The sequence below is a fragment of the Lepisosteus oculatus genome, chromosome 3, assembly GCF_040954835.1.
Source record: "Lepisosteus oculatus isolate fLepOcu1 chromosome 3, fLepOcu1.hap2, whole genome shotgun sequence".
NCBI classification, from domain to species: domain Eukaryota; kingdom Metazoa; phylum Chordata; class Actinopteri; order Semionotiformes; family Lepisosteidae; genus Lepisosteus; species Lepisosteus oculatus.
This window is the reverse complement of record NC_090698.1, coordinates 72650822-72662428: the sequence shown is the minus strand read 5'-3', so window position 1 is coordinate 72662428 and position 11607 is coordinate 72650822. Positions and strand designations below refer to the sequence as shown.

General features: G+C 40.4%; 1 protein-coding gene and 1 non-coding gene across 2 annotated transcripts; both read left to right on the top strand.

Annotated features, from left to right (window-relative positions):
- The first annotated feature begins 1155 nt into the window (after positions 1-1155).
- On the top strand, positions 1156-1227 carry trnav-aac (transfer RNA valine (anticodon AAC)). The gene has a single exon. It is a non-coding gene; the product is annotated as a tRNA-Val (tRNA).
- Positions 1228-2853: 1626 nt separating this feature from the next.
- On the top strand, positions 2854-9807 carry cetn3 (centrin 3). Its single transcript, XM_069187512.1, has 5 exons — positions 2854-2988; positions 3937-4072; positions 4631-4745; positions 5136-5327; positions 8823-9807. The coding sequence occupies exons 1-5, from the start codon at positions 2972-2974 to the stop codon at positions 8864-8866; spliced, it is 504 nt and encodes a 167-aa protein (XP_069043613.1). The 5' UTR covers positions 2854-2971; the 3' UTR covers positions 8867-9807.
- The last annotated feature ends 1800 nt before the right edge of the window (positions 9808-11607 follow it).

The window sequence follows — 11607 nt, the reverse complement described above, 5'->3', positions numbered from 1 at the left end:
AAAGCCAGTAACCTAAAACGTGTTCTGGAATAGGGAGATTCTTGGTTATACCATATGATATGAGTGAAATTTCCCATGTTTTGAACTTGTGAAATGAACTGCTTTTTATTCCACTGTAATAAAAGATGATAAGAAAAATGTTCCTCCATTGTTATTTTTTATGTGGCTACCAAAGTATAATCCCATTATATTGTGGGCATTGGGTAGAAAAGGGACCAAGGTTAACTGCATTCATTCATATTCAGAGTGACAGAGAAGCAGGAATTACCAGAAGCAACAGGAATGGTATGCTTTCATTCTTTCTGATACAGCTTGTTCCTTTGAAGCCTACTGTACGTACCTAGTTGAAGTACCTTGGATTTGCACAGCGCTTGTAATGTTGAGGAGTCCCAGAGAGCCGTGCGGGCAGCCGAGGGCAAACATTGAAGTGTAGCGCCCCCTGGTGTTGATGGGTGGCAGCTCGTTTTGCACCTGTTGCAAGGCAGACGAGCTGAAGAAGCGACAGTCTGCTGACAGATCCAGTTTAGCTACACAGGAGAAATCTAGAAACAAAAAATGATGTGAAATATAGCCAGGACACCAGGCACGTCAAACCCTCTTTTGTCAGTATGGCAATGGGGTATGAAATAACAGTAGCATACTAGGAGCATAACACAGTGCAACCTTCTTGAGCAGTAATTTCTTGTTTGGTTCAGGGAGGAGTGGCTCCTTACTGGCAAACCACCACCACTTCCAGGAGCAACCCGATTTTCCTCCGATCTGTCCCACCCAGTTAAGCACTGTCCCGGCGAAGCACTTTGCGGCCAGGGTAGTGTCTGTCAAGGCCAGCCTTCAAGCCGCAGCAGGAGAGCCGCTGATGTTATATTTAACGGATATCACTTCGTGTCAATTACAGCGACTGGGAAGTGTCTCTGCAGACTCCTCAGTCAGTAGTGCCAGGGCTTTGGGAGAAATTGCCAAAGCACAGAACAGGGACATTAAAACGAATGAAGCAAGAAACTGCCTTCTTCATGAAGTCACTACACAAACTATAGTACATCAGAAATGTAAATTTAAGAAATAATAGTAATTGTTTAAACTTATATAGCGCTTTTCTGGACACTCCACCACCACTGGACTCCCCTCCACCACCACCAATGTGCAGCATCCACCTGGGTTTCCGTAGTGTAGTGGTCACACGTTCGCCTAACACGCGAAAGGTCCCCGGTTCGAGACCGGGCAGAAACAGCCTCTTAGGGCGGAGCAGTGGCTCTGTGGCTAAGGATCTGCGCCTGTGACCGGAAGGTTGCCGGTTCAAATCCAGTGGCTGGCAGAGGAATCCTACTCCGTTGGGCCCCTGAGCAAGGCCCTTAACCCCAACTGCTCCAGGGGCGCCATACAATGGCAGACCCTGCGCTCTGACCCCAAGCTTCTCTCCCTGTCTCTGTGTCTGTGTCTCCCTGGAGAAAAGCTGGGGTATGCGAAAAGACGAATTCCTAATGCAAGAAATTGTATAGGGCTAATAAAGAAACATTACATTACATTACGGCAGCCATAGTGTGCCAGAATGCTCCCCACACACCGGCTATCAGTGAGGAGGAGAGCAGAGTAATGTAGCCAGTTCAGAGATGGGGATTATTAGGAGGCCGTGATTGGTAAGGGCCAATGGGAAATTTGGCCAGGACACCGGGGTAACACCCCTACTCTTTTCGAGAAATGCCCTGGGATTTTTAATGTCAGGACCTCGGTTTTACGTCTCATCCGAAGGACGGCACCTGTTTACAGTATAGTGTCCCCATCACTATACTGGGGCATTAGGACCCACATGGACCGCAGGGTGAGCGCCCCCTGCTGGCCCCACTAACACCTCTTCCAGCAGCAACCTTAGTTTTTCCCAGGAGGTCTCCCATCCAGGTTAGCTTCGATGTTGGCCATACTTAACTTTGTCATTGAACGAGTCACCACAAAGCAAAGCCATCAGCCATATCACCCTGCAACTCACACCTGCTTAGCTTCAGTGGGTTGCCAGTTGTGAGTTGCAGGGTGATATGGCTGCTGGCTGGTGGCTTTGCTTTGTGGGGATAGGAAGAAGACATGCCTGAAGAAAGCCGAGACGTTGCGTTTCTTTTCAGCAGGGAATAAACCTTTACCTGTTCCTTTGCAGCCTGCGCCTGCTGACGCAGCTCCCTACTTGAACTACTAAAGGGAGTGCTTCTCTCCGGCTGGGAAACATTTTGAGCTTCTGTATGGGGGGCTGCAGTCACCTCAAGAGCCACAAGTGAACTGAGAGAGCCTCAGCAAATCAAATGATTGCCAGAGAAGATATCAGGTGATTTCTGCCTGGGAAAACTGCAATACAGGATGATCAGTGCAGTGTGTTGCTTGTGCAGTGCGTGGATGTATTTGCAAAAGTTGCAAAGCAACGATAAAGAAAAAATTTTTAACTTGAATTCATGATTAAGATCATGATTAACCTTAATTATCTTGTGATAATGTTGTAGCAGTTTTACTCATTAGTCTAACGTATTGCAAAAAAATGACAACGTTAATTTCCATAATTTATTTCAAGTGTCATTTTATGAGTATCTTGCTAGATTTCTTATATAAAAACACCGTGTTGAGACGCTAATCTCGACTAATCAATCAGCACGTTTAAGAAAATACTGCCAGCAAACATCTACTCCAGTCACTCAAACTTCAGTCCCTCCCAAAGGCTCCTGGGTAAAACCGTTGCTTTACAACCAAACCAGACAAGCAAAGCGTCTTGATTGACAAGTAAAGGACCAATCATGATATTAGTTGTCTTCCTTGACACGCCCCCACAACAGTTCCGTCCAATAACAAATCAGTTTGTGGGCGACCGTTGAAGGATTTGTTTGGGTCTTTGTATTGTATTGAAATCGACATCTGGCGGTAGAGATTACAGTTGGTTGAGAGTTATCTGTTTTTTTTTAAGTGTATTTCGGCTTTTAGAGACATTTAAAAATAAACAATGAGTTTGTCGTTGAGGTATGTAAACGTTAACCTTTCAGCTTTTCAGTGTTTGAGTGTGTCTTCCTTTATTTAGCTGGGTAGTGGAAATGTCTTAAAGGCTTCGAGGAGATAAATGTCAGATGTGTTTTTAATTAACAGAATAGTTTTTGCAGTCTTCGGTTATTTAAAACGTTTTGGGTGAGGGATTGTAGAGATAAAGCAAAACTGATTTTCATGGCTCTTGCCAGGGAGTTACGGTAGTGTTTATAAAACTTTGTGGTCGCCTTTATGTTGTCAACAAAGACAGAGAAAAAATTATCATTTATCCATTATCTCACCCACCCATATGTAATGAGGCGGAAAAAAAGATGACGATAATGTGCATTGTTGTATTTGGTATAATATTTAATGTTACCCAAGCAGGCAAATCTGTTCGACAAATGGATTATTTTTTATTTTTGTATAAATATGAGAATGGCTCGGCATTGAAAGACTATAAACAAAACTATATTAACATTGACGATCAGTTACTTTTATATTTCACTTGACAAAAGATATGTTTACCTAGTTGTATACTGTCATTTTAACAGAAAACAACAAAGATAACAGCCATCATCTATCATCCATCTGTCATTTTTAAATGGGTGTCAAGTCTTTAGGTGGATTGAATCTCGTTTCGTAGTATAACAACATGTAATATAAGAATTATGCCTCTGGGCTAATTTTATAGAACACTCTGAACGTTTTTCAGTCTATACACAACAACACAAAAGCCATTACACATACAACCATCTGCATCTGAAAAGGAGAAATTTCTATCTGTTATCCCTAATCACGATGATGCGTTAAAATGGATAAGATTTTCCAGGCAAAGGAATTCTGAGCCCAATTATGGGGTGAATTCAATCAGGATTTAAAGATTCCTGCAGCTCCAACACATGGCTCACCAGATGTCTGCGATTTTTTGCAAATTCCACCTTTCAGGACAGAGATTGCAGCTGACAAAAACAGAAAAAAGAAGAGGAGAGAGCTGACAGAGGAGCAGAAACAAGAAATAAAAGAGGCGTTTGATCTCTTTGATACTGACAAAGACAAAGAAATCGATTATCATGAATTGAAGGTATGTATGGAGCCATGAGAGATGTTCACAGGGAAATGGGCATGGCTTTATGGAAACGGTCTTCTGCACTGTTGGGGGCTTCGCTTTGGTTAAAGGGAAATGATAACTGTAAATTGTTGTGGGGTTTCTTCAACTTTGGAATGAAATTCTGATGTAGACTGGAATTTGCATTATGATCATCCTAGAGAAACTAGAAATATATTTGGAGTTGTCCTAATGCAGTTTTTTTTAAGTTCCCAGAGTTCAGTTGTGCATGGGTAACAAGTATGAAAATGTTTTTCTTTCTAGATGTTTGGATGGAGGTAGAACTTGAATTGAAAAGTGAATTGTACTGAAGGGCTCCTATAGATTTTAATCCTCATTCAGAAAAACAAAGCTTTTGGATAAAAAGAAGGGAATATCTAGTTAGACGCCCCTTTGTTTTTAATTGAGTGAAGCTTAAATGGATCTATGGTACACAGGCAAAGGGTGTGCACCTCTGGCATTAATCCCTAGATCATTAAGATATCCTCAACTATAGGGTAATCTCACTAATGCAGCACCCATTGTTTTTTAAAGGTTGCAATGAGAGCTTTAGGCTTTGATGTGAAGAAAGCAGATGTTTTAAAAATACTCAAAGATTATGACCGCGAAGGAACTGGGAAGATTTCATTTGAAGATTTTAATGAAGTGGGTAAGAAACCTGTCTCTAAAATACCATATGTTTTTTTGCTTTAATATTGTGGCTGTAAAAACAAAGTTCTAATTCTTTAAACACACTAAATACATCCTTTAATTTTCTTTTACAAAATAAAAGTGAATGTTGAACACAGAGCTGTTGTGAAATGAACAAAGTTTCAGATTGAACCACAACTTAGACCTTTCTGGCTGATGCAAATTTGAAGCCAGGGAGTTGTTTTGGGCGAGTCAGAGAATAAGGCTTTAGACAAAAAAATGCTGTCACGTTCTGGGTTAAAATGTAAATGTATAAGCGAGAACGGCTGGGTAGGTTTCCAGTATTACATGTCCACACCTATACTGGACCTGTTTTGTTATTACATGTGGAGATTTGTACTATTTTCAGTAACAGACTGGATGCTGGATCGAGATCCCCAGGAAGAGATTCTGAAGGCCTTCAAGCTTTTTGACGATGACGATTCTGGGAAGATCAGTCTCAGAAACCTGCGCCGTGTGGCCAGAGAACTTGGGGAGAATATGACCGATGAGGAGTTGCGGGCCATGATTGATGAATTTGACAAAGACGGGGATGGGGAAAGTAAGTCAGATCTTTGGTAGAAGATTTTAAATTATCACACCTGTTTCCAAGCAGTGTAGTAATAGGCTGTATTTTGTAAATATTAACACTAATGCTAGTCAGAAGGATAGATTTGTTTTTTAAAAAAGAACATTTTGAAAACAATTGAAGATTTATAATGAAATGCTTTGAGCTCTTCTAAACTTAAAATAATTTTAGCTTCGACTTACACTGAACCTTGATATTTTTTCTTAGAAACGGGATCGGTTTACTTGCTCATCATTGTAAGAACATAGGATCTTTTTGTATCAACTTGACCAGAGCTTCCCACAGCAGGAGACTGATTTTGTTTGTTTTATGTAGAGGCCAGATATTTAAGCTCAGTGATGACTTGAGGTGCATTTTTTTTGAAGTGGTGGTAGGGAGCAGTCATGCTTGAAATAGATCTGTTTTTGAAAATGTGAACATATTTACAATGTCAGTAGCCCTATGAGTGTTTCTCTATATCCAGGTAGGTGTTCTGTAGGATTCATTTACAATAAGTAGAACTGCTTTAGAACTTAAAAGAGAGTGAGGAGGATGGTTTGAGAGGCAAAGAAAAATTCAAGGTCCTCCACATATTTGAAGAACTTGGGTTACAAGTGTTCAAATCTACAACTGGACGCCACCTCCATGCCAGTCCGATGGAGTGCTGTGGTCTTATGAGATGAAAATCGAGTTGTTTAGCCACGCACACCAGCATGGGGGTGGCGTTCAAAGAGGGTTGTGTTCTTCGAAGGAAGGTTCTTCAGAACAGTGTCTCTGTCCTGTGGCTGTGGTCCCAATAATAATAATTGTCACCTGTACCCACTGTAAAATATGGTGATGGATCTTTTGCTGGCCTTGTGGCCCTGTTAAGGTCATTGGGGTCACAAATTCGACCAGGTACAAGGACATTTTGCTCAAAAACCAGTGTCTTCCTGGAGCGGATCTTCTAGCTAGACATCAGCTCCAAGGATACTTCAAAATCAACATTTTGTAGCAGCCATCTCAGTCTCTAGACTTGATACCCATTGGGAAAACCCGTGGTTTGAATTGAAGAGGGTGGTCCGTCAGCATACTCTGAAGGATATCAAGAATCTGGAACGATCCTGTATGGAGGAATGAAGTACGATCCCTCCAAATATGTTCCTATGTCTCATAAACCATTATCAAAAAGGCTCAGTGCTGTTCTTTTTGGGATAGGGAGGGTGTTATACCCAGGCTGTAAGCAGATTGCTGCCACGATTCTCATAAGTGCCTTCCCTCCAGCTGAGTCTGTGACAAGATCATGCTGCTTGTCTGTCCGATTAATAATTATTTAATCATTAACCACGGTATAACATAACATAACATCACTTTATTGGCCATATACAATTTCTTGTATTAGGAATTATTTTCGCATACCCCAGCTTGCTCTCCATGAGACACACGGACAGGGAGAGAAGTCTGGGGTCAGAGCGCAGGGTCAGCTATTGTACAGCGCCCCTGGAGCAGTTGGGGTTAAGGGCCTTGTTCAGGGGCCCAATGGAGTAGGATTCCTCTGCCGGCATCATGGCTTCACCGGTGCTCCATGCCCGACCTCATCAGTGCAGACCTCCGCCTATGTGCAGATAAAGCCGGCAGTCTGCCCATGTGAATACCAGAGCAGCCCTGCTCCTGGCAGCCGGTCTGCCTGCACACCCCAGACAGCCCTGCTTGATTCGTGCACTCATTTTCCTTGGCTCTCCTCGGAGAATCCCAAAGCCCCGCTTCTGGATTTCAGCCAGCCCTCCTGTGCTGCAGGTACTCGCCGTGAGACAGCGGTCGGACACCGTACTGAACAGGGGTGCCAATAATTGTGCACTTATATTTTGGGAAATTTATCGTTTTGGTTGATTCCATTGAATCATTATGTCAAATCTATTCAATGTTGGAAAATTATAATACAGCTCATTACCTGTGTTCGTTTTATACAGCCTTTTGTGCTCATCTCTGTCGAGTGTGCCAGTAATTTTGGAGGTGTTTGTGTAATTGCATTATTATACGTTATTGCTCGTATAAACATGCAAAACACTTTTTTGGGGGTTTTAATGTACTATGTTTAAATTGGGAGGCAATCTTAAGACTTGTATGAATCTGTAAAACATACATGTTTGCAATCCTTTAGGTAGGTTCCCATAGAGCTACAGTAATATTGTTGATATCTTCTATCTTTACTGTTGCGATTGAAAAATCTACGGAATTGGAAATTACTCAGGAATTGACAAGTAGGCACTTTTCGTTTTTAAGCTTGCAAACAATATAAATATTAACGCAGTGGTACTCATTTTGAATTAATTCTATAAAAGACCTTATGTTTATAAGGAAGAATCCTTAGGATACTGATATTTTTGATCCTCAATATCACTTCAAAAATGAGGGAGAGTTGTAAGTATGACTACAACACACCACACCACTTATACAAAACGGTATGCATCTTATCAAATCATCATTGAGCTTAAATATTTTGCTGTGTTTTATTTCTGATCTGTGTTTCACTGTGCAGAATAAAAGTGTTTGAGGTGGTGATTATCCTGGATTTTGGTAGTCTTCACACAGAAAAACCACATAAGATTTAGCAATTTCCTTGTGTTTTGAAAATTTGTCAATGAAACAGACAGAGATGTTTCTTGGCAGAAGTAACTGGGTTAAGGAATGCATAAATATCCCTAAATCCCACTGCCTGAAACTCTATCACTCTTTATGGCCTTATATGTAATCTTATTATTAACCACTGTTTATGTGGATCCTCACCAGTTATGATGATGGACTACTGCACAGTTACGTCCTCCAGCAAGTGTGGAAACAAACTGCAGGGCTTTAAGGCATGTTGTCTATGTGATAGTTTACAAATTAACACTTCCTTAATAAAACAAAGGAGTTTTTTGTTCTAAATTGTAAGTCCTTAAAGAATTATGAGATGTGACACTGAACAGCAATAAAAGGCAATGGTTTTAGGTGATTTATGAATCACCAGCAGCTTTTCTGCTCCCTTTTCAACATAGGGCAAAGGTCAAAAACATAAAGCCGCATCAGTCCTAATGTTGCTTAGTTTTCCGGATGATTTTAGGTTCCAATGAAATGTCAGTAGAAATGCATTTTGCCTATTTGTCCAGTGTAATTGGAACTACATATTTTAATGTGTGTACATCTGCTTAAGTTAAGATTTTTAAATTTTGATTTTGAAATATCTGGAATGAGCAGGTTGACTTATACCATGATGTTGTTAATTTACACATTTTTTGAAAGAACAAACAAAATGGTTAAAGAAGTTCTTTTAATTCTTTGTTTTCAGCATAGTTTGACCAGCACATTTGTTGAATGTTCCTAAGCTACAGTATATTCTGCATTTCATTCTCTTATACATTTTATTCTCTTATTTTGTTCCTATTTGAGTGTTAAGAGAAATGTCATGTCAACCCAGTGTGTTATAACTGGTATTTTAAATGTGTGTGGAAATGTTTCTTATTTTTACAGTAAATCAAGAAGAATTTATTTCCATCATGACGGGAGACACATAGAAGAACCCAGACCTCGCAGGACAGGAGGTTTTCCTGAGTTGCTGTTCATGCCCCCTTCTTAAGGTTATTGTTGTGTGTAACAAATTAACTCTTTCGGCATTTTAAAATACGTTTAAAAGTGGATAATACACCATGATCATGTTGCTTTTAAACAGTCTGACAGCTGTTCATCAGCACCAAACCATAAGTTAAGGAAATATACATGTACAGTGTTACAAGTAAATATGCCATTTAAAAATACAGGCTTGTATTTAATCAGATTTTCAACCCCCCACTAATTAAGAACCAAACTAGTTTTTGCCCGCCAAGATGAAAACCCGTCATTTACATTGGGTTTGTAATTTGCGATTAGAAGATCAGTCGGATTTCAAATCTCATCTTGGCCCTGGTCAGCTATTGTAATGAGAGAGTATTTAAATAGATTCACTGTGTAGATTGCTCCTTGGCATGGTATAAGTTCACCAAGTGCTTCCAAGCCTCAGTGCATTGAAAATGTTCGGTTTCTTAGCATGCACAACTGGGATGCGGTCCATGACTTTTAAGACGGGCAGATACACTGTTATGTGCTATTGGGAATGGCTGACAAGGTTACATTTCTTACCTTTAAAAGGCTTTATATTGTTTATATCTCTTTAATTCCAAAACTGTCATTGTATTTAATTTTACTTAAATTAGTTATTATTCAATTCTCCAGTAGATCACCTTACCCATTGTCTGTGGACATTAAAAACATAGGTCATAAACCTAATAGTAACCATTTGACATGGAGACTGGTAGATTGTGTATTTTTACTTTACTGTTTGGAATTCAAAGTAAGCGCTTTGAAATGTGAATTATTTTTTGTATTCATTATAATATTTTGTATTTTTGCTAGATGTTTGAATGAAATATTTATGAATAGATCAAAAGGAGAATGCAATAAAACTGAATCTTTATATTAATGTCTTTGTTTCCTGAGTTGAACAACAATTAGTGGTCATATGAGTGTACAATAAGCCCAATTTAAAACACCACCTTTTAAAGGTGTACATTTAACACATTATGGTGCTTTTTCTTTATTCTTAGACTTCTAACGAAAATTCACATCAAATCAGTGTGAAATAGGCAATGTTTTGAAGACTTGATGTCATAAAAGCTTTATAATACAAAAAGGAAAGCTTGAGAGGATTATAGCACCATAGGCAGTGGGGTATTCAGAATCTAGCAGTAGGAATCTTATCTGAGAAGTGTTTTCATTGAATCATCAAATAGAAGATTTGAAATAATCTTTGCAGTGTATAGTACTGTATTTTTAAAGCTGAATAAAACTCCAGGTCATTTCCAATAATAACCACTAGAGGGAGCTATTGCTCTTTGAGGTTTGGTGCAGGCAAAAAACATTATTGGTGGAAAAAGTACATTAAGGTTTTGTAGGGAATGTGCATGAGAAGTGACCATAAGACACAAAATTGTTTTGGCAGTCAAAGAACAAACTTACTGTTACAGACATTTTAAAAGTAATTTTCTACATTTTCATTGCTAAAATAAGTGTAGTAATAATCTCATGTATGATTGCCTTGATATTAATAATGAGTGATTGATTTTGACATTTATTTCTTTATATAATCTTTTAAAATAATATTTTGGCTAAGGAGTGAGTCGACAGTAAATTGAAACTGACCTGTTTTGGCAGTCACATTTCTATCTTAAATATACAAGGCATGTTTTACCAGATTTGTCTGGATTGGTAGTAGATGGGTCATGTTGAAGGAATCTGTTACTTTTTAGGACAAATTCTGAAAGTCATGTAAAACCACAGTCCCCGCTTTAAGAAATTAAGACATTAAACTGACATAAGTGGTATATTGTTGAGTGCATATTTGTTATATATTATACTACACAAAATTGCTTTAGTGGATTCCCAGGTTCACACTCTTGGCCTCAGTCAAACCTGGGCCATGAGGAGTTCTGTGTCGTTTTTGATGGAAGTGAGGATGGGCTCTTTCCGTCTCGGAGCTGCTTCAGGTGCCCTTTCCCCTGCAGACTGGGGCTCTGGCAGTCACGTCCTGGCTGAATGTGGCAGAGCAGGTGGGAGGCTTTACACTTATAGAGCGCTTTCTCTGGACACTCCACTCAAAGCGCTTTACAGGTAATGGGGATCCCCTCCACCACCATCGGTGTGCAGCCCCACTTGGATGATGCGACAGCAGCCATAGTGCACCAGTACTCTCACCACACATCAGCTCTCAGTGGGGAGGAGAGCAGAGTGATGAAGCCAGTTCAGAGATGGGGACTATTAGGAGGCCATGACTGGTAAAGGCCAGGGGGGAATTTGACCAGGACACCAGGTTAACACCCCTACTCTTTTCCAGAAACACCCTGGGATTTTTAATGACCACAGAGAGTCAGGACCTCAGTTTTACATTTCATCCAAAGGACAGTGTCTTTTTACAGTATATTGTCCCAGCCACTATAGCAGGGCATTAGGACCCACGCAGACCACAGGGTGAGCTCCCCCTGCTGGCCCCACTAACATCTCTTCCAGCAGCAACCTTAGTTTTCCCAGCAGGTCTCCCATCCAGGTACTGGCCAGGCTCACACCTGCTGGGCTTCAGTGGGCTGCCAGCTGTGAGTTGCGGGGTGATGGAGCTGGTGGCATTCATACTGTATATACCACCTGGGATATGTTGACGGCTGTCCTGGTGGCCGAAGGCTGCAGAAGATGGGTCTGTGTGTCATCAGATCAGGGTGTCGTGCTGTCA